The following is a 27,434-nucleotide window of genomic DNA, read 5'->3' on the forward strand; positions in this document are numbered from 1 at the left end:
TAGTCTCCATATGTTGGTATGTGCTATTTTGTCTGGGAAGGTAAATGTGGCCGAGATAGGGTGATGGTCTGAGAAAGTCATGGGCTCTATTGTTGCTTTAGTTAGGGTTTGGAGGTCCTGTTGCGTGATAAAGAGGTAGTCTAGGCGGGAATACCTTTTATGTGGGATGGAGAAGAAGGTGAAGTCCTTCTCCTTGGGATTGAGGGTTCGCCAGGTATCATGAAGTGACAGGTCTTGTAAGCTCCTCCTAATTTGTTTGATGGCCTTGAAAGGGAGATGTGAAGTACCAGATGAGGTGTCTAAAAGAGGGTCCAGTGGGACGTTCAAATCGCCTCCTAGAATCAGTGTTCCTTCTTGAAATGTAATTAGTCGGCGTGCTATGTCTCGGATGAAAGGGACCTGGGATGTGTTGGGGCTATATATGTTTGCTAATGTTATTCGTTTATTTTTGAAAGTTCCTTTCAGAAAGAGGAACCTGCCTTGATCGTCTACAAGAGAGTCCGAAATTTGGATAAGTGTGTCCTTGGAAAGAAGTATGGAAACCCCTTTGGATTTAGTGGTGGGGGAGGTTGCGTGGAAGCTGTGGGGGAAGAAATGATTTGTCAATTTGGGAACTGATTTTGTACTAAAGTGAGTTTCCTGCAAGAAAACAACATCTGCTTTCATGGATCGCATGCTGTTTAGTGTTTGTGAGCGTTTTTCAGGGGTGTTCAAACCTTTTACGTTCAGAGATATGATTTTCAGTTTAGAGTTAAGGATTCTCGTTTTTGGTGTGCCCATGGTAATAGTAGATACGGTATGGGATATGATAATGATACTTTGGGAAAGAGGAGTCAGAGAGGGAATGGAAGGGTCAGGGGGGCTGAGGTAGGGGGAGTAGGGGAAGGAAAAAAGAAAAAGAAAAAACAAAAAAAAAGAGAGAAAGGAGGAGGAGGGGGTAAGGAGGGGAGTGCGGGTTGAGGGAAGTTTGGATAGGAAAAGAGGAGTGGGTAGGGGGGGTGTGTATCAGGGGATAATACCGGTTAGAGAGTTGAACCTGTCAGCTCTCTATGTTGGGGGGTGGGTGTCCGGAATGGTCAACGATAACTGCCAGAGTCTGTTTCATGGGGGTGGTAGATAAGGTAGCACAGGAGGTGTGTGCTCTGTGTTCCTATGAGGCCAAAGAGTTATGCGTTCGGCATGTTGTAAGTGGTGTCTCTGGTTTATGGGGTGAGGGATGCGTCCTCATCCTCTTCTGAAACCGATCCACTACATTAGTAAGTAGTGTTAGTGATGGAGTGTATGTGTGTTGTCAGTATCGGGTGGTGGGGTGGTGTGAGGTATATTCTAGGGATACTGTCGTCTAAATAGAAGACATGTCTTGGATATAATGACGATAGAATACTATGGCTGAGATATGTTTAGAGGGAATCTCATTTGTAATTGGAGTAAGAACGATTCCTAGTGAAGGGTTTAATCAGGTGGGTGATGTAGAGAGTACCCTTGGTGTGCTAGGTTTGTTTAGTACCTTTTTAGAAACGTAGTATTGAACAACTAGTAGCCTTATCCTTTACATGACACTTAATAAGAAGAAAACCAAATAAGAACAACAATCATGGAAAACAATAACTGTAATACCTGCTGCGAGTAAAAGTGGGGTTTCGGGGTCCGACATGGAGGTGTCCAGCCATCAAATCGATAAGTCTAGTTTCACGGGTTGATCAAGATGAGGAGGAGAGGGGGATCTTATAGGTAAGATATCATTTTGGGTATAATATGTATGACCCTTAACTCTTCTTGTTATATGTTTTGCGAGGAATGTGAGAATTTCACCTGGACACCTCCATCTCGGACCATCCTAGATAAGATAAGGGTAGGCATGAGGTTCTTTAGTGGGACCTCTCAGTCCGTGCTCTGCTAGAAAAACATAAAAGTCTGTTGTTTGATCTACTTATAATATGATACAGTGTAGTCCCACTCACACCCAAAGAGAGAAATGGATAAAAGAGAAGGAGAGGAGTAACGAAGGTAGGTTAGTAAGGGTGGTAGAAGAGAGACATTACGAGAGTAGTAGGAGAGGTGGGTAGAGTTAAGTGTGTAGGGTGGGTGGTATAGTTGAAAGGTGGGTAAGAGTAAGAGCATACTTGACTGCACGTTCTTAGGTGTTGAGGGTTGTTCCAGTAAGCTGTTGTATGATAGGGGAACGCATAATTTGGCAAACAAAAAGAATGGTGAAGGGGGTGTTGCTCGTTCCCGAAGGTTGGTCCATATGTCCACTTTTGTTGGCGAGTTTTGAGTTCCAAGTCTACATAGGTGTATGGGGGTTTGGTGAGGGATGTGTTTGAGTCCCGGCTGGTCAGGTGAGGGTCCTGGCGTTGAAAGCTGGGGGAGTCTCTAGGGTGGAGCGGTCTTGCCGTTGCCATTTTCTGCTTGGATCTCCTGGGACATGGCACGTAGTGTATCATGTGAGGAAAAGGGTGCTCATGTAGTAAGATAGAGTTTGCTTCGTTTTTCACTGGGTGTTCCGTTAGCGTCTCAGGCGGTGGATGAGGGAAGCTTATCAGGCTGCAGCATGTTTCAGCTCTGTGGTGTGAGTTAGCTGGTGATCTTCCTCATTTGTGGATACAGGTGGATAGCAGAGCATTTGGGAGATATAACAAAAGTCTTTAGTGTGCTTCCGGGAAGAGTCTTCATATCTAAATTGTTGAAGTTGGGCTTTGGATTTCACTATAATTGTATTTGAATGTGATTCTGATAAATTTGTTACGGTCTGATTCAGTATTCTCTCTCTGAGTGGGAGCGGGGTAGGCACCGTGTGTCTTGATTCTGTAGTTGTTGAGTTGGGGGTAAGTTTACTTCATGTGGGGCAAGCGATGGGAGCTTCGTTGCTTAAGCATAGTGGTTGCAGAGCATGTGGGTATATATGAGTATCATAGTAGTGCTTCTCATCACAGTCAGGTATAAAGGAGCGAACTGAATTAGTGAATGTCAGGTGTCATGAAGGAGCTGAGGTAAGAAAACTGTACCTGATCAGAGCATTCGTGCTCTGCGGTGAGCCGGAGAGGCTGTCGGGCTTCCGTTTCTGGGGCCTTCTGCAGTTGCCATAGGCGAGTGTGGTGGAGCTGGTTGCTGCGCGTGGCGGCGGCGGCGTCTTATGCTGAAGCCTCCTGCTTCGTCTACTCCGTCCATGGATGTTGCTCTGTTAAATGAAGGGAGTCTGAAGTCGCTGTACCAATCAGGTAGGTCTACAAGTGGAAGATCTAGAATAGAGCAGAAGTGTTCTAGGTCTTCAGGGACTCTGAGGTTTGCTGTACGTCCCTGGTGTGTTACTGACAGGCAGAATGGGAACTTCCAGCGGTATACGATTGATCTCGCCCGTAGTGTGTCAAGAAGGGGCCTCAGTTCCCTTCTGCGCTGTAGGGTTATGTTGGACAAATCCTGGAAGATTTTAATGTTAGAACCCCTGAAGGATAGTTGGTTTCTGCTTCTTGCTTTATATAGAATTTCCTCCTTTAGTGGGAAATCTGTCAAGCAGCATATTGCGTCCCTGGGAGGGTCTGTGTCTTTCCCCCTCGGGCGAAGTGCTCTATGTATTCGCTCGAAGGCGATCGGTGTGTCAGGGGGTCTTTCTAGTAGGTCATTGAAGATATTGGTGACCACCTGTGAGAGGTGGTTGGGCTCTATGGATTCAGGGATCCCTCTTACCCTGAGGTTGCGGCGTCTCCCTCTGTTATCGAGGTCTTCCATGTGTCGGTTGATTTCCCTCAGGTGTATGGCGTGTGACTCGGTTAGTTGCTGTACTTGGCAGAGGGAGGCATCATGGCGGACTTGTGTAGTTTCCACCTCTTCCACCCTTAGAGCTATAGCTTGGATGTCGGCTCTTAAATCCGAGATAGCGGCAGAGAGAGTGTTCTTTATGTCTAAGGCGACACTGCAGAGATCATCGAGGCTCAGTGCTGGAGATGTACGGTTCTCTGAGCTCTCACTACCGCGCCGCGGGCTTCTGCTGTGTGAGCGTGACTCACGGGGGAAGGCATCTTGAGATGGCTGCGTCCCGCCTCTAGGCCTTGTCCGGAATATCTCGGGTATTTGGCGGCTTAGCTGTGTGTCTGGCTCCAGAGCGGAGCTGGGTCTTGTCGCCGGTACACTCCTGGGTGTGCTCTCCATTTTGTAGTGGCGATGGGTTCGTGTGTTAGCCAGATGCTGAAGTTGCTGGGCCTTGTGAACGGGAGCTCCAGAACTACACGTCCATCTTGGTACGATGTCAGGCCACGCCCCCATCCCCTTCTTGACTTATGAGCTATTGTCTATTGCTAAGATTTAATCACTTTAACCACTTAATACACTTTGCTCTTTGCCTGACCCAACCAGTTGATCCTTAATTACAGGGGTGCTCAACCTGTTGAAAAGCAAGGGTGATCTAAGTGATTTGGTCAAGAGCTACATTTAACTATGGGGTTTTATGGGCTACAGTGAACTATGGGATTTTACCACCCCCAAACTACAAATGTAACTAAGCCCTTACTGTACTAAGCTTCATATAAGGTTACTTTTACACTAATGAGCTGCAGTTTACCCACAGATTTCCAGCAGGGTTGCTGCACTGAGCCATAGACTTTTATTACATCTTGTGGGTGTGATGCACTTTCATAAAGCACACCAAACACAGAGGATACAATGGTTTATGGCTCAGTGCATCTAACCTGCAGGTGCACTACGCTTCATCTGAGGAACAGTGTGAAATAAACCTTTTTTTATAAGTGCTAATATGTCCATTGCAAAAATGTATGTAATGTTTCATACACTGACTTTTTCCTCTTCCAGCTTCTGCTGGCATCACTTTCCAGGCTGCTAGAAAAGTTCCAAGCGAAGGGCACTTGGTGTCACTCTACCTGGGACAGGAACTGGTGCTACAGAGGCAGCATCAGCTTACATGGCTTCTGCTCCCTCCATGGCCACCTGCTTCTTCTGCTGCTGGTTCAGGCTCCATGTACTCTGAAGATCTGGCATGGCAGGTCAGCAACTGATTGATAGTGATCTGGGCTTGCCGACCGACCATCTCAGAGCATGTGCATGCACTACCCTGGTTTGAGGTCGCAGCCACATCAGAGAGCTCCACGGGCCATGATTGGAGCACCCCTGCTCTATTGGATACCCTTAAATACCTATATGGACTACATATGTTAATTGATTGCTACAATCAATAATTCTTATTTTGATAGGAGACAGCAGCCCCTTCCATGTAAATACTTTCACCATGTCCCGCACATACACTAGTGTTTACACCACATGTCCTGGGAAATTATTATATACCAGGCTATTTAACACATGGGGTCAATTCACTAATGTTTACCGCATGCTATAACGCAGTCATGTGACTAATTTGCATAAGTTATCACATGCGGTAAATAAAGTTTAATTCACAAAAAAATAAAGATTATGCGGTACTGACTGCAAAACGAAAAATGTGCTGGTAAATATTGATTAAAAATCTCTTAAGTCCAATTCACAAATGGACCAGAGAGTAAAAAAACATGCAATATTTACCACCAGGAGTTTGTTGGCGGTATCACATGCAGTATTTGTCAAAAAACAGTGTGGGGGTTGGGCCGGGAAGCCAGCCGTGGTATCCTTAACATAGGATGACACAATAAACTGGCAGCGGGTTCCCCGCTAACAGCTGAATGTATAAAAACATGCCGACATGCCCCCCAAAGCATACCAGGTCCTTTGGGTATGGTATGCATTTTAAGGGGAACCCTACCCAAAATAAATAAAAAAAAATGGTGTGAGCCCCCCCCAAAATCCATACCAGACCCTTATCCGAGCATGCAGCTCGGCAGGTCAGGAAATGGGGGGGGGATGATATACATAGTACCCCTACCCATTCACCAAAAAAGTGTCCAAAAGTAATAAAAAACACAGAGACAATTTTTAACAATTACTTTATAAAAAAAACCCAAAAAAACTGTGTCCCCAGATGTAAATCCATCATCAATCACGTTGCCCACTGCACCGCCGAACCCAGAAAAAAAAAAGCTTTGCCCGTGACGAAGGCTGATCATCAAATGCCTCCTCCGCCATTTCGCAGTTTTAATATTGGTAAGGGCAGGACCACCTGGCGACGACAATGCCCCCCCTTGTGATGTCACAGACCGGTGCATGCAGGGTCGGTGATGTCATGAGGGGGTCGTGCCACCAGGTGATATCACCAGGTGGCCCCGTCCTTACCTATAGAATAACTGTAAAATGGCGGAGGAGGCATTCGGCGGTCAGCTTTCCTCGTGAGCGGAGCTTTTTTTTTTTCAGGTGTGGCAGGCAGTGTGATTGACAGTGGATTTACATTGGGGGACACATGGTTTTTTTATTTTTTAATAAAGGAATTGTCAAAAACTGTCCCTGTGTTTTTATACGCATTCACATAGGGGGAGGGATCTGGGGCCCTCTTGTCAACATGGGAACAAAGTGCTTTGGGGTGAGGGCATGTGGCCTGGTATGGTTTGGGGGGGCACTCACTTCCCTTTCCTGACCTGCCAGGCTGCATGCTAGGACAAGGGTTTGGTTTGGATTTTAGGGGAGACCCCACACCATTTTATTTTTGTTTTGGCATGGGGTTCCCCTTAAAATCCATACTAGACCCAAAGGGCCTGATATGGACTGGGGGACCCCACGCCATTTTTTTAACATTTATTTTTTTTTACATACATTTTTTTTTCTTTAGAAATGTCATTTTTGCTGCAGCATGTTCTATACATGCTGCAGATGGTATGTATGGGGTGGGGGCTCTACGCTGTTTTTTTTCCATACTTCCAGGACTCGGTCGACGGCTTCCCAGCCCACTCCATAGCAACCAGCTCAATGCGGTAATTACCGCTAAATCAAACAAATATCACATTCTGTATTTAGCACTTTCAAAACGGATTTACCACAAGAGTTATTTTACTGCAGTTTTTGGTCAATATTTAACTCTTAGTGCATTGACTCTACAGTTCCCTTTTCTTCATTCTACTTCCATTTATTTAAGTTTTGTTCTAAGTTCTAGTTTTTTTTTGTGGATTCTGTTATTATATACAGTTCAAAACAACTGAAATGTAGCATACGTGTTCTACTGTAGTCTGTTGTAGTTTCCAATGTATATTGGTGGTGTCTTATAACCTATTAATTTATGTTGTAAACGTCTGTAACCCTCTCAGGAGGAGATGTTTAGCCCTGAAAGAATTTAAGGTCTCTCTTACTGATGCGATTTTAGTGCAGAAAATACATTGTACATTTCCACAGGGGTTATTCCCTCAAGTTTGCCTCCAAATTATTCCACCTTTCAACTGTGGTCTATGACCCTACAAGCAAGCAGGCGTTGCAATTCAGATTAGAAACACATGCCCCCTTGAAACTCCTATGCTGAACCCTTGATCCTCAGGGCAAATGTATTAAAAGTCTGTGCACCTAATGTGGGCCAAAATTCCTTTTTGCAGCAGGTGCTTGACAAATTATCTTTTACACCTAAAATTTTTTGTCAAAGTTGCAGGAGTTTTCAATATGGATATGTCCTCTATAGAGCAAAAGCTCCTAAAGAAGATGGCCCCTCTAAACAGCCAATCAGAACATCCAGTACATTCCAAGAATGAATCAATGAATTCCACTTACTGTATTGTACTGCTTGGAGAATTAAACACTCCCCCAAGGAACAATACATTTTTTTTTCTCTGGTACATAAAATTCTTAAGACTATATCAATTTTTTATTTCAACACCATTGATTAACCATATTGCACATTCGGATATTAACCCAATCACATGGTCTGACCATGCTGCCCCATCCCTACATATAGTGTTCTCGTATGCCTATACTAGAACATGCCACTGGCAGTTAAATGAGATCCTTCTCAAACACCCTGAGTCAAAGGGTCAGCTCTACAGTATATTAGACATGTGCACCGTCAATAAATTAGTTTTGTTTCGTTCCGTATTAGAATTAATTTGTATTTCGTAATTCGTATCCAAAATTTCGTACAAAATACTTTTGTTCGTTAACTTTTTGTAACAATTACGAATGTTCGTGATGATGAATTTATCATTATGAGCCGGCTCCCACTATCCCTGTGCTGTGCTGACTTCTTTTTAACTTTTAGGTTCGTTAACTTTTTGTAACAATTACGATTGTTTGTTATGATGAATTTATTATTATGAGGGGCTCCCACCATCCCTGTACTGTGCTGTGCTGTACTGACCTTCTGGGTTTTTAACTTTTAGGTTAGTTAATTTTTTGTAACAATAATGAATGTTCGTTATGATGAATTTATCATTATGAGGGGCTCCCACCATCCCTGTGCTGTGCTGACTTCCTGGGTTTTTAACTTTTAGGTTTGTTAACTTTGGTAACAATTATGAATGTTCGTTAGGAATTTGGATCCTGAAATTTGTAAACGAAATTTCGTATTTCATTCAAAATTCAGAAGCAAAGTAATTTGTATTTCGTATTCTCCCGAATGTACGAATTTACGGAAATTCGTACGAATTTTCGATTTGTACGAAACTAATCGCACATGTCTACACTATATGGCCCAGGTTAACTTGAGAGAGTGTCCATGCTATGGGAGATGCACAAGGCACTGCACTTTAAATGTGGAGACAAAGTCCCAAGGCTCGCACAGTACACACTAAAGGGCCATATGGGGCCAGAGGGCCACAAGTTCAGCACTAGGGATTTAGGTGCAATTTTCAGACAACTTATGGTCGAAGCCCTATGGCCGATACGGATATGAACAAATAAACTTACCATAAGACTTACAACATGAAATGGACCTGAAGTGTGCCCTGGTCTGAAGGTCGGTATACCAAAATAAGGGGGCAAAAACATTCAGGTAGGGGTGTAATTTTATTATTTTTAGCTTTATTTATTGAGCAAGTTTGGTGAATGCTTGTGCCATTTCCACCTGAAGATTGGGGATGTACCGGGCGAGGTAGGCAGAGTTCCACCTGCTAAGTCTCTTAATGACGTGATATGGGACCCATGCCGAGATGCTGCCAAGGCTGCCCCAATACTAAAGAGTGACCGGAGTACTGACTGGGGTCGAGGTGCAGGCTGCGTAGAAGAACGCCCAGGTGTTTGATGAACTGGCAGGCATTCAAGGGTTTGCCCGAAAAGGTAATAGGGGACTAGAGTTTGAGTGTTCTGGTAGGAGTGACAGTAGGAGGTCGAGTATGGTTACTGGACACCGGACGTTGTTTATTTTATAGAGATGGATGTCTATCCTGGAGCCTGATTGCTGGGTTTTGGACACCGCAAGGTGGAAGATAAAATGGTGTTGGTAGCGAGCCAACTACACCGAACTTGGCCTGCGGGATTGCTGCGGGTGAACTTGCTGGGCTGCCAGAACCTGTAGTAGGCTAAGTAAATGGCTGCTTGTATGAGCAGACTGGGGAGAAGGCCAAATGGCAAGCTAGTAAAGATAGTAGACATGTCCCGGAAGATGGCAGCCTGGAATGAACGTACAGTGTACATTAAACTGGTGCTGCCAAGATAATTGCACCAGCCTGCGCAGGAAGAACATAACAGAGCGATGCGGATCTGGCTTCATCAACAAGATCGGCCTCGGATTGGTTGTCGGTGGTGAAAGCCACGGCCTGTCCTGTCTAGATATGACCCTAGAGTTGAGCGGCTGCCATGACCGGGTATAGCTTGAAGAGGGAGGAAGTCTGGGTAAACCCGGGATTTAGGAGTATCTCTGGAGGCCATGTTCCTGTAAACTGGTTTACAAACAATGGTGGCCAAAAATTGCAGCGCAGCCTGTGGAGACTGTGGCATCTGTCACTACCTGGTGTGATAGGGGAGACATAGAGATGGTATAAACATTGATATACAATCCACATAGTACAGAACCTTCCAAAATTGATAGGTCCGCTACCGCCGCGGCATCTAAATTAAGGATCTGAAAGTGGTCCTGTGTCTGGGAGAGGAAGACCAGGAAGCATGACACAGAAGATCGACCCTGGGGAATAACCTGTATTGCAAATTTGAGCATTTCCTAGAAAGACTGAAGTTGCTTCTTAGTACACTCCCGTGTATGGGTGAAGTCTTGGGGAACTGGCCTGATGTGGGTCAGCTTGTCAAGGGGGAGGCTGGCCTGCGTGGAGTTGTTAGTTCGAAAGAGGTTATTGTAGACCTCGGTTCCGGATGGTTGAGTTTTGGAGATCACCGGCTGAAGGACGTAATGGTTTTATCAGCGAGTCAAGTGGTGTCTACATAGTACCTGGCTGCCGGTGCCACTAAAAGTGAATTTGTTAGGCCGTAGAAAACCATAGAGGGCCAGGTAGATGGCTGCCTGGATGACTAGACTGGGGAACGTGTGAGGATTTTTGACTTGTCCCTAAAGATGGCAGTTATGATGGGCAAGTGTTTGCCGTTAGCTATGGGCTGATGCTTCTGGATGCCACTTAGAAGAGATCTTACTGTATGGGCCGTAAAGACAGACAGCTCTCTGGGATCCTGTAAGGACAGAGAATGCTGGGTGCTGGCTAGGTATAGTCTGATGTGTAATGAGAAGGAGCCAGCTGCATGTGGCAATACGATACCTGGTGCGGGATGGAACCTGAACTAACTGACCTAAGCGAGAAATGATACAGAAAATGGTGAGTGGCTCGTATGACGATGCCACTGGAGACAATTGGCCGATTAAGTGCCACTGAAGAATGATGTGTGGCTGATTGTGTGCCACCGGGAATGTGTTTGCAATGATTGCAAGAAGTCATGCTAAGATGCGAAACCCTGCAATGATTGCAAGAGTTGTGCTTAAACACATGCTGGCAACGATTGTAAGGGAGTTTATGTCAATGGAGATGTATTTGCAGTGATTGTGAGAAGTCCGTATTACTGCATGTGCTTGCAAGGACTGCAAGGAGTTATGCTTGGATGCGTGTTTGCAACAATTTCAAGAAGTTATGTTTGGATGCGTGCTTGCAACGATTGCAAGAAGTTATGCTTAGATGTGTGCTTGCAACAATTGCAAGAAGTTGTGACTGGATGCGTGCTTGCAACGATTGCAAGAAGTTATGCTTGGATGCATGCTTGCAATGTTTGCAAGAAGTTATGCTAAGATGCGTGTCTTGTAATGATTGTAAGAGTTGTGCTTAAATGTGTGCTTGCAACGATTGCAAGGGAGTTTATGTTGCTGGAGATGTGTTTGTAGTGACTGTGAGAAGTTTGTATTACTGCATGTGCTTGCAAAGACTGCAAGAGTAATGCTTGGATGTGTGCTTGCAACGATTGCAAGAAGTTGTAATTGGATGCGTACTTGCAACGATTGCAAGAAGTTATGGTTGAATGCATGCCTGCAATGTTTGTAAGAAGTTTATGATTGGATGCGTGTTTGCAATGATTGCAAGAAATTGTGCTTGAGTGTGCTTGCCACGATTGCAAGAAGTTATGTTTGGATGCGTACTTGCAACAATTGCAAGAAGTTGTGCTTGGATGTGTGCTTGCAATGATTGCAAGAAGTTATGTTTTGGATGTGTGCTTGCAACGAATGCAAGAAGTTTATGCTTGGATGCGTGCTTGCAACGATTGCGGGAAGTTGTGCTTGGATACGTGCTTGCAACGATTGCAAGAAGTTGTGATTCGATGCGTGCTTGCAATGATTGCAAGAAGTTGTGCTTGAATGTGTATGAAATTTAATCCGATATGAATCGGATGTAAGTGTATGAAATGAATCCAATACGAATCGGTTGTATGAAATTGATCTGATATGAACCAATTGTAGAGTGTATGAAAATTAATCCAATATAAAATCGGACTGTGGAGAGTATGAATATGATCCGATATAAATCGCTGTGCCACCGATGCGACTAGATTTGAATCGAACTGTAGCGTGTATGAAATTAAACCGATACGAATCATTCGTAAGTTTTATACAACGAATCCTGATGCGAATCGGTTTGTAAAGTGTATGAAATGAAACCAACATAAATCTGATTGTGCGACTATAAGGGGGAATAGTAGTGAGGAGAAGGTTTTAAAGAATGAATTGGGACCATGACTGAACTTCGAAGGAAGACGGGGTGCGGCCTATTTTTTTTTTAATTAATGAATTAATTTATTTTTTTGAACTTGACTAACCTGGAGGAAAATGACAGATGACAACTGGTGAAGGGTTTGACTACCTGACTTGAAAAGTGACTTGTAACGTGTTTAAGCAACAGGTGCATGAAATTAAATAAAATGAGTGAAATGTTTATACCATGATAGAGGCACAAATCGGTGTGCCGCAACTGCGCCAATGAGGCCAAGCCAACTGGGGTTTGCCAGGATGAATCGATGCCTGACGGATGCCCTGGACTCGAATCGGGGCGCGGCATGTGACAACGAAATGAATGAAATGTTTGCCTTAGAGTGAAATGAATGCAAATGTATCGCCATGAGAGGCACGAATCGGTCGTGCTGCAGCTGTGACTGACAGCGAACCGGACTCTGGAGCATGTACTGAAATGAGGCAAAAAGAAAAAACACTAGTGCACACTGGAACGAATCGGTGCATCACGGATGTGACTGGATTTGAATCGGAGCGTGGTACATAACAGTGAAATGAATGAAATGTTTGCCCTGACAGAGGCACGAAACGGTCATGCCGTGACAGCGACTGACACCGAACCAAGCTCTGGTGCGGTGCTGGATGAGGCCGAAACACATTTATTTTCTTTTTCGACTGCGACAAATGACGAGTCGGACTGTGTAGCACAGAATGAAATGAGGCCAAGACAACTGGGGCGCACCGGGACGAATCAGTGCACCTCGGATGCTACTGGATTCGAATCGGGGCGCGGTACGTGACAGTGAAATGAGTGAAATGATGAAATGATTGAAATGATTTGTCACGGTAGAGGCACATGCCATGATAGAGGCACGAATCGGTCATGCCGCGACTGTGACTGACAACGAACCGGACTCTGGAGCATGTACTGAAATGGGGCCGAAAATACCTGGGGCACGCCGGAATGAATCGTTGCATCACAGATGCGACTGGATTCGAATCAGAACGTGATATGTGACAGTGAAATGATTTCCCATGACAAAGGCACGAATCGGTGAGCCGTAAACTGCAACTGACAATGAACCGGACTCTGGAGCATGTACTGAAATGAGGCCAAATAACAACTGGAGCACACCGCGATGAATCGGTGCATCATGGATGCGACTGGATTCGAATCGGAGCGCGGTACATGATGGTGAAATGAGTGAAATGATTGAAATTATAAGCAATGACAGAGGCACGAATCTGTGTGCCGTAATTGTGACTGATAACAAAACGGACTGTGGAGCATGGTATAAAACATGAGACAAGAACAACTGAGAAGAACAAACAGCTGCGAAGCAGACGCAACTGGATTCGAATCAGAGTGTGGTACGTAAAAATGAATGAAAAATGTTTTAGAAATGAAACAAAATGACTCATAAGTTCTGTATCGGGGTTTGAGCGACACACGGTATCTTGTGTCCTTTCTATGCAGGCTGGTACAATTATCCCTGCAGCATCAGTTCAATGTGCACTGTACATACATTCCGGGCAAGTGCAACGTCGCAACAGATGCACTATCCCATTTTCACTTAATTTCAGCTTTCCAGCAGAAACCGGGAGCCAACTTCATCTCTTATCCCACCTTGGTCTCAGCTGACATTGGGTTAAAGCAATACCCTCACAGCGCAATCCAGCTCACCAATCAACCCTTATTCCGCAACACACTCAAGGTCTACCACACAGCTTGGAAAGCCTTCTGCAAGTTTCTGGTATCCTGACCCCCACCACTACAATGGTAACAGACACTAAGCACATACTAGCTTTCATTTCATGTTGCCACACTCAGTTGGCTCTATCACACAACACCATCAGACTATACTTAGCCGGCATCCAACACTTCCAGGCTTTACAGGATCTCGCAAAGCCATCCTCCTTCGCAACCCATGCGATCCGAGCAATTTCCACGCGACATTCAGAAGCAGCAGCTCATAGCCAACTCCCAACGCTTGCCCATCACAAGTACCATCTTCAGAGACATGTCGTCCATCCTCTCTCCCCATTTAGCTTTCTTCCCAGCTTAGCTATAAAGGAAATTTCTGCGCTAAGTGAAAAAAGTGCAGCTGCTTGTGTAAGCCTAAATACAAACAGCTCAAAAACATATATCTCAATTCAAGTTGCACTCAGACGTCCCCCTTTTATCCTCTTTTTTGGGAGAACCCTCATTTCCCCCGGCCTTCTCCTCCAGTTTGCCATACCATAAATGGATTGCACTAGGCTTGGTGAATCTCGCATCCCTGCTGCAGAACGCCTCCTTTTGTTCCTACACTCACCTGCAGCGGACTTATGATATGGGCAGATCTGGGTTTCACCAATACCTGCAAATTCGACACTTGTACTCGACTCATATGAAGGGCGTGGTGGAAGTGTCGAAAACCTCATTTGAACTTTTATGTGGAGAAGAGGCGAGGGATAGGGGGACCATCTCCGTACTTTATAAATACCTTAATGATCATAACTCCCCTCAAAAATCCTTGGCAATGGTAGCTTGGGAGGTTGAGATGGCCCAGGAGGTTCCTGACGGAGATTGGCAGGACATGATCAACAACATGCATAAATGCACACGTTCTGTGTCGATTAAGGAAACGGTACTCAAGCTTCACACCAGATGGTACTACACTCCAGAACGCCTTCATAGAATATATCCCCTGGTCTCTGGCACATGTTTTAGAGGATGCCAGGACAGGGGCACGTTGTTACATACGTTCTGGAGCTGTAAGGCCTTAGACACAGTTTGGCACAAAACTACATCCCTCATAAGGCTTCTCTCCGGAATATCGCTTACACTGACTTGTCAAATGTGTCTGCTGTTTGCGGAGCTTCCAGGTGTTCCCCTCCCCCTACAAAAATTAATCCATACTCTCTTCAGTGCAGTTCAGTGGGCAATAGCATTGAACTGGAAGCGCCCCCGAGTATCCTGGTCACAGGTGATTTCCCGTATGGAGTCCATCAGGTCTATGGAAAGAATACATCATACTCTCATGGATTCCATACATATATTTGATCGAAGGTGGAGCATCTGGACAGCTCATCTGCTTAGCAACAGTCTGGAGGACCCCTCAGAGCCCACGGCTGACCCCCATTAACGCGGGTCTTGATCCTATCTGTTGAAACTTGCGGGGGGGTCACTCTTGGGCCTCTACAGCATATCTGATTCTCATAAAATTAGATACATCGTTTCTTACTCCCTGACAGCAATCTCAATTTAATAGAAATGCACATTTGTCACAACAGTATGTTTCTTATTTCTTTGTTTTTTCTTTATTTGTTTGTCATTTCATTTCCTTTTTATTCTACTACCTTTGTTTTATGGGCTCATTTTGTACGATTATGAGAAATATTGTTCGCACTGTGCGTGATATATCATCTTTCTGTTATGGGCATTTTAGCCATTATGTTTCATGTCACTACAGTGCCTGTACACCCAGATGTTATATTTTTCTACAATAAAAAACGTTTGAAAACAAAAAAACATATATCTCCGAAAAACAAGTGCGCAACCATTAATTAATCAGTGAAGATGATTAAACACAACCATACAAACTCATATAAAGATATATATAGTATTGTGCAAAAGTGATACAATAAAGTAAAAAAATGCTACCAAAAAATGCTACCAAAAAATGCTACCAAAAAACAGTGGTGTGCACCATCAACCTGTTACAAGGACTTAAAGCAAAAGTACTCTGATATATACAAAATCCATTAAGGTGAGTGTATCTAAGTGATCAAAAATATATAAGCAAAGTCCATAAAAATGACAATGTGAGTATGGAGAAACTCAGTAATCAGGATAGATGGGAATGAGATGTTCTTGCAGCCCAAAAACTTGTGATATTACTGCCGCTTACCAGATCAGTTGGACCTCAAATTATAGAGATCATGAGAGCCTGTTGCATCAGCCTGCTGGCATCGAAATCCTCCACCTGTCTTTCAATCCAGGGATCGTGATTACAATCACTCTCAACGACCGAAGCTAACTCCTCTCTCCTTTTGGAATCCACACACAGGAACAGTCATAATTACCCTTGATTCAGATCTCTTCTCATGGATGATCTCAGCGGTTAACACTCAAGGGAGATAAGAAAAAAGCTCCATAGTGCAGATAAATTTCAAAAAGGGTTTTTTTTATTCCAAAAAACTTCACAGCAGCTCACAGCAATTTAAAAATTGTTTTTTAAATTACAGTGCGAAGTGGATTTGCCTTTCGTAAATAACACCACTGTAGCTTATTTAAATAGATGTCATTCCACCATCTCACATTCAAAACTTGCAATGGATGGCAACCATACAGAAAGAAGCACAAAGCTGATGACAGGAGACAGCAAAAAAAAGATGATAGCAAGCAACCATCAGAACTTCATAAAATAAATAGGTAATGAAAGATAGCATGGCAACTAATGTCCACAATGGCGTAAATCAATCATTAAGTGCTTGGCAATAGTCTGTAAAGATCTTCTCCAAGAGATCATTATAGCCTGGGAACTAATGCCCAAACATTGGTCTTTATTACACTTTAATTGTTTCAATTGAAATAGACCATCTGGTCAGTGTTATGATGAAATAGAATATAGCCTGCCACTCAAACGAATTCAGTTCCTCTATAGTTAAATTCAATTTTTTCTTGCTAGTAGTAGTGCTAAATAATTCATAGTATGGAGCTCATATGCAATCAAGTTGAGTTTGCTGATTTAAACGGGTGCAACAAACACAGATTTAACTGTAAAAGTATTAGACAGCATAAATCAAATACATGGATCAAGCAAGAATGAGCAATGTTTAGCATGCAATCATTAAATATCCATAGGCAAAGCAGTAAAGCAGAAATGCCTTGCATAGGTGTTCATAATAACGGGGCAACCAATAGTAATTAAGGCAAGTTCAGCTCATACCCAACAAACATGTACAGTATGTCCATTAAGCATATGTCAAGGCTATAGAGCCTATATGTCAAATTTGTTCAACATTTCTTAAAATTTCTTTTATTGCCTCAGATGTTTTGTCATGTGTATGCTTGATAGGGCAAATGCTGTAAATCCATGTGCAGTCACCCTCCTGTAATTTTTTACCAACTCCTTTACTCCTGTATAACTTGCGGCATGATGGACAAGTATACCAGTCAGACCAGACCAGAAGAATTAAATGCTGGCTGTCACATCTTCAGCAGAAAGTGTGTACATTTATCATGGTGGATAAACACTTCAGAGGGTTGTATACATTTACCTGGGTACATGAACATATTAAATAAACAAATTATTTTAGATTTATTTTGAATCTATCAAGCGGAGACATAATAATTCATAACCCTCCCTCCCCTTTTTGGTTTCTTTGGTTCCCTTTATATTTAATTTGCACTGACATCAGAATTGTTAAGTACCATTATAATTTATGATGATATATTGAATACAGTACATAGGTGCAAAGATACATGTTTTGATCTAGATGCTTAATAATATTTAAAAAACAATAACTTTTGTTAGTACAATAAAACAACAAAAAAAACTTCCATTAGCCAATTATGTATTTTGCCATAGTTATATAATAAAATAGCCTTATTTAAAATATATTTACTAACATATTTCTTTTGAATTTTCTCTAGGATCTACCGATTGTGCTCTTATTTTTCCCCATCCATCGTGGTACTGGGACAACCTTCTAAAAATTTGTGTGTTTATCTTTGCATTTATAATGCCTGTCCTTATCATCACCGTATGTTATGGAATGATGATCTTACGACTCAAGAGTGTCCGTATGTTGTCTGGCTCCAAAGAGAAGGATAGAAACCTCAGAAGAATCACCAGGATGGTGCTGGTTGTAGTGGCAGTGTTCATAGTCTGCTGGACTCCTATCCACATTTATGTGATAATTAAAGCTTTGATCAATATCCCACCTTCTCTCTTTCAGACAGTGACCTGGCATGTGTGCATTGCTCTAGGTTACACAAATAGCTGCCTTAATCCAGTCCTTTATGCTTTTCTAGATGAAAACTTTAAGCGGTGTTTCAGAGAATTTTGCATTCCAACAACTTCAACCATCGAGCAGCAAAACTCAACCCGTTTGCGTCACAATACCCGTGACCATGTGTCCACCGCCAACACAGTGGATAGGACTAACCATCAGGTATGACTAGCCGTGGAAATGTCATCTCTGGATTCAGGTGTTCCTGCGGGAGATGACATGACTTCAGAAGTTACACAGATAACTACAGGGCTTTAATTCACTGATGACATTAGACTTAGGTCTATGATTGTATTTATGTAGGGACTATATAGTATCCAAGCACTTTTTAATAAAGGTTTGTCACTGCCCATGGTTGATATTTTCTCTGGCACAGCAACACTTGTATGTTGTATCTAATATATAAATGATTGTGTTACAAACGTAATTAACTGAATAGCATACAGAGTGGCATGATTAAGATAAAAAATTAATGTCATAATAGAGATCATAAAGTTGTATGGATTTTTTTACAAACAGAGAAAGGTTTGCAGAACTACAAATCTTGTGGATACATGGTTTATTTTCTTCATCTTCTATAAGTCTATCTTTGGACAACAGTAAGTATCAAATATAAATTCTGATTAATCATCGTATAATTAATATACTCTACTTTTCAAGGAGAAGTAATCTATCATGCACTCAAATAAGTAAATATTAGCGTGTTTTAATTAACAAGTAATTTGAAAGTATATAAAAATTACCAAAATGAACAGCCATACTGGTAAAACAAACCAAAAAACAGGACAAAGCTTATTTTTAACTACAAGTACTGTTTTGCCCAGAGAGCTTAAAGAATTACTAAACCCAACAGTCAAAAATGTAATAAAATGCTGCTTACAAGTACCTAGATGTGTAGCTGCTTTTTTCAGAACATTTTAGTAAATAAATAAAATACCTATTGATCTTTTCAAAAATGCAGTAACCAATGTTATATTTCTTCTGATACTAATTCTATCACCCCCCGATGTAATGGAGATGAAGTGAGGATGATAGGTTTGATTTCCGGCCTGGATGGCAACCATGGTTTCTTTCATAGATACAGTGAAGGAGTGATGATAGTCACCTAGGGATAGGAAGTGTTTTATTCTCAAAATTACCAAGTGAAAATGAAAACAAAAAAAGCCTAAAAAGGTAAACTAATGCAGCCACCACATCTAAGTTTGTGGAATCAGTAATAGCTATGCTGCTTCAAACTTGCCTCTTTCCCTATATCTTCATCTCTCATCATGTGTACACGCAAGAGCTCATTCTCGTTCAGCTGAACCACTTGCCAAATAAAAATGAATGAGCTACACACTGATGCCATCACCTATGTAAAACTAGCTTTAAAATATAATAAGTAGAGTAATCACAACATATATTCTTGTCTTTCCACCCAACGCACCAATATGTTTCAATACACAAAGGGCTTAATCATGGATTAGGATGTCTCCATTTCTACTTTACAAATGCCAAATCTAAGGAGTTGTATGCTGCAATATTATGTTTTTGATTTGGGGTTTAGATATGCTTTAAAGCATAACATATCAATTCAAAACCTGAAAGCCATAACATAAAAACAAAAAACAAAAAAAAAAAAACTATAAAATACAAATGTTTTATATCAACATTTTGTCTAGGGTAGTCTAGTAAAGTTATTTCACTTAAAAGGGTCTTTTAACAACAAAATAAGTGGTTTGCAAAAACTAATTATTTGTACAATTCACTTCAGACTTGACTATTTAAATATAAAAGTTATTTCATTATTATAGTTAATATTCTGTATGGTTTGGTCATTCTAAAAGTGCCATTGCTAAATCAATAATTTAAAATAAACTGTTCAAAAGAAGGGAATTTGTCACTTAAAATTTCTTGATGAAATGTCTTTAGTAAGAGTATATTTTGTCCACACAATATATGTGTTTGCTATAAATTGAAAATTCAACCATAAACATATATTCACATCTTTAAAAGCCTGTAGCAATATGAGAACCAATCTTGTCAGCTCATATTTTGTATGTGACTGGAAATTCAGCCATTAAAAAAAAAAATGACTATGTCACTTAAAAAAAGAAATCTTCTAGCAGGTATAAAATACAATACAAATAGAATACAGGTATATGTCTGCAAAAGCTCTTATTGTCCTTTGCTACAGCCAAGTGCCCTGGTGTTGTAAACAGGCAAAGCTGCAGCACTTCCTGGTAGTGACACAACTTGCCCACCCTTTCCTGTCACACACATCTTCTTATTGGCTAAAGCGGCTAATCACATGGTGGTGGGCCAATAGGAATGCTTTGCCTGTTTAGAACTGTGCCTGCAGGCATTTTCAGGCACCTCTAGTTGCCTATGCTATCTACCTACTAGCAATTTTTTCTTTTTTTTTTTTTAAATAAAAGACAGTCTCTTTAAACAATAAAATAATGTTATCTGTTGCAATTATTCTATTTCCCTGTACCACATGTGCTTATGATTATGGTGTAATGTTTTGCTATTTATTATCAAGCTCAAATGTTAGCATATTGTGAGCACAATACATAATGGTTAAGTACAAGAATAATTAATGTCAATACAAAGTACAGTTTGACATCCATAATACTGTGCTTTTATTCAATTTTGATTTGATGCAGTTGCACAAAAGAACCATGCTGTGTATTGCCTTATTATGTAGAACAACTTATTTATTGTACATTGTAAATATGACCAGGTGTATTTTCTTAATGAAAAATCTGTATAATTGAAATTAAAGTATGATGAGTATTCTTTGAAATTAAAAAATGCATAGGTATTATGTGTAAAAATGCTTACAGTAAAGGGAAATATGTTATATTATATTTTTGCCAAATTTACACTAATGCTATCTACTGTTATAGCAACGTTATGCTATGCAGAGCTGAATCATTAGTTATTATATGTAAAACAGAACTACACAGTCTGTAAGTAGCATAGGCAGGAAAAATGTAAAATATTATATATTTGGTTTATTAACAGCTGTAACATAACAGGGCTTTAAAGAAAGTGGTAAAAACAATGTGCATTTTCCATGGCAAATATTCAGTGATTAATTTAGATTGCTGAAATATTTCTCTTTGGCTGCTATGAGTTAATATACTTTGTGCATTGTCGGTGTTTCTTGCACTGCCTTAATGCATAGTGTTGGTTAAATTGAAGCCATATTATGTTGCCCAAATCTTACCAAGCATAAACTACATTAACCACCTGCCTACTGGGCCAGGCAAATTTTCAGCATTCAGCACTATCACAATTTGAATGACAATTGCAGGGTCATGCTACACTGTAACCATGTTATTTTTTTTTTATACTTTACTTCTCAGAAATAGAGCTTTCTTTTGGTGGTATTTATTCACTGCTGGGTTTTTTATTTTTATAAAAAAAAGACCACAAATTTTGAAAAAAATAAGTTTTCCTTAGTTTCTGTCAGTAAATTTTGTAAATTTTTCTCCTTCACTGATGTGCGCTGAGGTGGCACTGATGGGCACTGATAGGCTGCACTGATAGGCACTGATGATGTGGCATTTATGGGCACTGATTAGGTGGCACTTATGAGGAGGCACTAATATGCCACACCTATGGTCACTGATAGGTGGCACTGATGAGCACTGATAGGTAGCACTGATGGGTGACACTGGTGGGCACTGATAGGTGACATGGATAGGCAGCACTGATGGGCACTGATGGCCGGCACTGATGGGCACTGATGGGCATTGATGGGTGGCACTGATGGGCATTGATGGGCAGCAATGATGGGCATTGATTGGCAGCACTGATTGCCAGCACTGATAGCCAGCACTGACTGGCATTACTAAAGGGGTACTGATGGCTGGCACGGGTGGCGCTGTATTGTAATCAGGGCACTGATGATCAGTGCCCTAATTACATGTCCCAATGTCCCCTGCGAGGGGATTCTGCTGACCAGCTCTCCTTGCCACACACTCTGTCAGTGTGAGGCAATGAGTGCTGATTACTGGCATTTCTGTGTTTATATGTGACCAGTTGTGATTAGACACTACTGATCACATGGTTAAAGAGTTGCGGCTGCGTCTTTTTACAGAGATCGGGTTCACGCTGTGTCCTAGCAACACAACGCGGCTGTGGTTGCCGCGCTGCATGCCCCCACGGGTGCAAGTGTGGCCGTTCTGGGGCCTCATCCCAGAACAAGAGAGGCACTACCCCTTCATAAATTGACGGTGGACGGCAAGTAGTTAAAGTGATTGTAAACCCCATTCATGAAATGTGACCTAAGCACATATATCTGCAGTGTTTACTTATTTTTCTCCAAAGCTCTAAGTGCCATTCCTCTCCCGTGCTCCATCCCTCTGTTATCAGCATGAGTGGCTTCTGACAAGCTCTCTGACACATGAGATAACAGTAGTTGAAAATTTGTGTCCGGGAGGAAGCTTAGAGTTAAATTAGCAGGGAGCTTTTCTATTCAGGCTACATCTCTGCTTGTTCCTTCATTCCTCTGCCTATGTGGAGGGGGGGTGTGTCCCTTTCCTCTATTCAGCTCTCACACAGTGTAAGTCCAGTATCCCCACTCACCCCTATGTGCTGCTAAAAGAGGAAGAAACATTTCTAACATGATCTGCACATTCCAAAGAGTGTAGAAAGGGGAAGACAGCAGCGATACAAGTAAAACTTATGTAGGAGGATTTGTTTAATCTCTGTGTGTTATCTGAGGCTATTCTCTATACTGGATATATGTGAGTGTTTAAAACCACTTTAACAGCAGATGTAAGAAAAGTTATTGTCTTTTGCTTACTTATAATGCACTGGTTCAGAGTTACTTTCCATCTCATAGCGCGTGCTATTGTTCACATAACATGCTTATGCTGGTGTGCTTTTTCATTTTTGTTTATTTTTTTATTTGTATTTAATTCTTATGCGCTGCAGCATTTTTAGATGATTTACAGTGTCTCAGAATGTGCTTAGCAAAAATGTAAATTGTCCTACTTTTTTTCACCGCATTCAATATAGTATGATGGGGTGAACTGAAGCCTAAACTAAACTGAAACTGAAGGATATTAGGCCTAAATTGCCTTGTTCTTGCATTAGGACTGCAATGGGCAATGCTGGCCAATGTAGCCCAGAACTGCTGATGTGAATGAGCCTGTATGGACTGTAATTTAAAAAAAAAACAATCAAATGGAAAGTGCATTTGTTTAAATTTTAGTAGAGAGTTTTTTTTTTAACAGAAGGAGCAGAGAGTTTACTATTCAAAATAATAGCTTTTCAATCATACCCACAAATGCCACTGTGCAGAAGATCATCATGATTTCTGCATTAATTATATAATGAAAGGCTAAATAACAAAAAGGCCACAGTCACCTTGGTGTAATGTGTTAACATTCACTGTGACAGTAAACAAAATTTACCAAAAATAACCTCAAGGTAAATAGTGGCACTGAACATGCAATAATGTGAACAATACACATATATATTACACACCCAGTGAATAATAGTGCATAAAAAAATAAAAAATAAATAAACATAAAAAGAAATAGTCCATAACAAATGATGTCCAATACTGGATAAATATTCCGTTATAAAAATTAGTTGCCAGGACGAAGTCGTAATGACGAAACGCATTGGTACATTTCTGTACAGCAACCGGAAGTGACATTTACGCATCACCGGAAGTGAGGCTCCATGTGTACTGGCTTGTTGGTCGGGTGAGATACAGAGCCCATCCTCATGTCCACTGTGACTTGGATATGCTTGTGGTCTGTTTACCATACCAATGCACTTTTTATTTGCCTTCTTGTAAGTGTATTACCATTAGGCCTCTGTGGTTTTAATAAATTAAATTGTCTTGACTTTATTGCACTATTTGGAGTTCTTTTTCCTTTGCATATTATGCAGTCCCTGACAAAAGTCTTGTCGCTTGTGTACAAATTAAACTTGAGTTGTCGCTAAAATATATTTCTAATCAAGATTTTGTTACAAGAAATGGGTCATTTTAATCCCGACAGCTTTTGTAATAATGTATTCTAATAATCACAGCTTGGTAAAGCCCATTGAGTCAATTTTTGCCAAGACATAAGTGTTGTCGCCTTGTTACTGTATATGAGCTTCACCTGTGACTAATAATGGATCAGTTAGGTCTCAGGTGTGTATAAAAAGAACACCAGTACACTAGACCTTCTCAACTGTAACTAGACCTCTGCAAACATGCCTAAGATTCACCCGCAGACTAAAGTGTTGATTATCAAGAGGCTGAAGACCAGATCCACTGCTGATATGGCAGACACCTTCAATGTGTCTCAGCGTCAAGTTCAGAGGATAAAAAAAGATTTGAAGAGACTGGAGACGTTTTGGACAAGGCCAGGTCAAGCCGACCCTGCAAGACAACTGCTCAAGAGGATCGTTTGTTGGCTCGAAAATCCAAGGCCAGCCCATTTTCCGCTGCAGCAGAGCTCCACGAGACCTGGTCACCTGAAGTCCCTGTGTCAACCAGAACAGTTTGTCGGATTCTGTCTCGAAATGGCCTCCATGGTCAAATCAGTGCCCATAAGCCAGCACTAAACAAAAGACAATTGAAAAACCGTGTGGCATTTGGCAAGGGCCACAGCCTGCTAAAAGGTTGGACTCTGAAAAAGTGGCAGAAGGTGCATTTTTCAGATGAATCTTCTGTTGAATTACACCACAGTCGCCGCAAATATTGCAGGAGACCTACTGGAACCCGCATGGAGCCGAGATTTACCCAGAAAACAGTGAAGTTTGGTGGAGGCAAAATCATGGTCTGGGGTTACATCCAGTATGGGGGTGTGCGAGGGATCTGCAGGGTAGAAGGCAACATCAATAGTCTTAAGTAATTTGAGTATCAACACATAGTGGTAATGTGGATACTTGGTGATAGAAGAAACTCGGTGCCATGTCCTTACATATTACACATAAAGGAAGAAAAATTGAGCTTTGGACTTTCTTGGCACAGTAAACACTATAGTAATCTGATTAAAAATCCAATTTATTGAAGATTGATAAAAATTTATAAAAAAGGACAAGGACAGAGACAGGAATGAGTTCATAACCATACATTTACAATTTATACACTCCATACACAGCTTGGTAGTATAGAAATCAATTATGCAGTATTTGGGGTTACCAATATACATACGATTATATAGAAATTTTAAAGAAAAGCTATGCAGAGATGATTAACGATGGTGAGAACTCGCTCAACATGTTGCATGCCGCAGCGCTTCTTCAGGAGCACAAAACAAAATACTGGAATATACAAAACATCCAATAATTACAATGAGAATAAAGATTCATAATGATAAAAAAGAATAGATGCACAAAATATTACGGGTATTGGTACATCCGTTACTAAGGCCCAAAGGATGGTACTAAGATACAGTCAGGGTAATATTCAGACATCATGGGGACATGTGTAACATGGTAGTAATATTGGTACGTGACCTATATATCTAATTTTGTCTGTTTGAATCACAACAATTGTGACTGCCAGGTGAAGGGAGAGATATATGGAGAGAAAGGAAAAAAGAAAACAGAAAAAAAAAAGAAGAAAGAAAAAAGAAAAAAGAAAAAAAGAGAAAAGGAGAAAGGAAAATGTGTGAAATTGGAACTTGAAGGGGGGGGGGGAGGGAAAAAAAAAAAGAAGGAATGAGACAAGAAAAGAGGGGGAGGGGGAATTAGGAGAGAAGGGAAGGTAAAGTTATGAGAAAAGGAAAGAAAAAAGAAGGGAGGTTCAGTCTGAGGGGCTGATGACTCTGACCATAAACAGATGTAGATGTCTAATCGCAGTTGTCCCTTTAGGGGGGACAAATTAATACTTAGTGATTATTAGAAAATAGGCGTGGTAACGATTATAGTATATTCCCATAGGCCAATAGGAGAGACCCACTTATATCCTGGTACAATAAGGCAGAGTATTGCCTATACCTGCTAATAACCTAATGCCATAAAGTACTATATTGCCAGTAGCCACATATAAATATTACCACCAGCAATAAAGGGTTTATAATAGAGGGCTTTAGCTTTTCATATGAGCTATTTCTAACACCAATTGATGAATTAAAAGTCAGGTTAATAGCAGGAGTTTCTACAAAATAGAGAAGCGACAAGACTTTTGTCAGGGACTGTAGATTCCTAATGGTCTTGGATGCTTGGATCAATTGACAGGATATCCACAACACTAAGGGGTAAAATGCTCTTTTTGCCGAACATGAGAGTGTGAGGCAAATAGTGTCGGTGAGTGAACATCCAATTGGGGAAGTGGAGACATGTTTTTCTATCACGTGGTGTGGTGTCAAGTCACTCAATCAACTAATTTTTATCACAGAATATTTATTCAGTTTTGGACATCATTTATTATGGACTATTTATTTTTATGTTTATTTTTTATGCACTATTATTCACTGGGTGTGTAATATATATGTGCATTGTTCACATTATTGCATGTTCAGTGCCATTATTTACCTTGAGCTTATTTTTGGTAGATTTTTTATTTTCATTATTTCTTTTCAAGTGGCTGCTTCATTAATATTAGGTTTTTGTGTAGTGCAGTGATAAGATCTAGGGTTGTGGCACGATGTGAGATCTTATTTTGTAATACACTGTGACAGTGCAGGACCCTGCCACTGTGTAAAAAGGGTTTCCAGGGTGCTTTATTCACACAGAATAACCCGTATTCTCTGTTTTCTCAGTGTTTTGTAAAACTTGGTTTGGGACTAGAAGTCCAGGTGGGTTGAAGAGACTTGGGCAGGTATGTGCATGACTTTTTTTTGGAGACCTCCTCTGTCTGCCAGGGTGGAACCCTGAATCATAGTCAGGTCTCCAATAAAAAACCCTGCAGACACCTGCCCAATAAGTAGGCTGGTTGTGCAGAAATCATGGACCCAGATGGGTGACTTCATCCCTCCTAAGTCTCTACAAAGCCTAGGGACTCCAGGTTCATAAACGGTTTCTGTTCTGTGCACTAGAAACTTTAGCTGGACTTAATTCACAAATTAACGCCAAACTCCATCTAATGCCGTGTACACACGACCAGACTTTTGGACCGAACTGGTTCCAACGGAAATCTGTCAGACTTTAGAAAAAGAACATGTTTCAAATCTTTCCGAACTCGAGTCCGATCGAAAAATTAGTTTGTCTGTATGCTAGTCCGACGCACAAAAAAGGACGCAAGGGCAGCAATTGGCTACTGGCTATGAACTTCCTTATTCTAGTCTGGTCGTACGTCATCACGTTCAAAAACAATCAGACTTTGGTGTGATCGTGTGTAGGCAAGTCCATTTAGTTGGAACTCCGTCGAAAAGTCCTTCGGAGTTCAGTTTGCTGAAAAGTCCGGTCGTGTGTACACGACATTACACTTTTTAGGCAGTTGCAGCATTTTTTTTTTCCTTAGGTTTAACTAGCTACCGACCACCCACCA

At 41.4% G+C, this 27,434-nt stretch overlaps 1 protein-coding gene across 2 annotated transcripts in view; it reads left to right on the top strand.

Moving 5' to 3' along the window:
• The window catches only part of OPRM1 (opioid receptor mu 1), a 268,289-nt gene extending 242,679 nt beyond the window's left edge, over nucleotides 1-25,610 (top strand). For both annotated transcript variants that reach the window (XM_073627843.1, XM_073627844.1), the window contains one exon: nucleotides 17,643-25,610. In XM_073627843.1, the coding sequence (XP_073483944.1) occupies nucleotides 17,643-18,169 (527 nt within the window). In that variant the 3' untranslated portion in view covers nucleotides 18,170-25,610. The remainder of the gene's footprint in view (nucleotides 1-17,642) is intronic.
• The last annotated feature ends 1,824 nt before the right edge of the window (nucleotides 25,611-27,434 follow it).

The sequence above is a fragment of the Aquarana catesbeiana genome, linkage group LG04, assembly GCF_042186555.1.
Source record: "Aquarana catesbeiana isolate 2022-GZ linkage group LG04, ASM4218655v1, whole genome shotgun sequence".
Classification (NCBI taxonomy): Eukaryota; Metazoa; Chordata; class Amphibia; order Anura; family Ranidae; genus Aquarana; species Aquarana catesbeiana.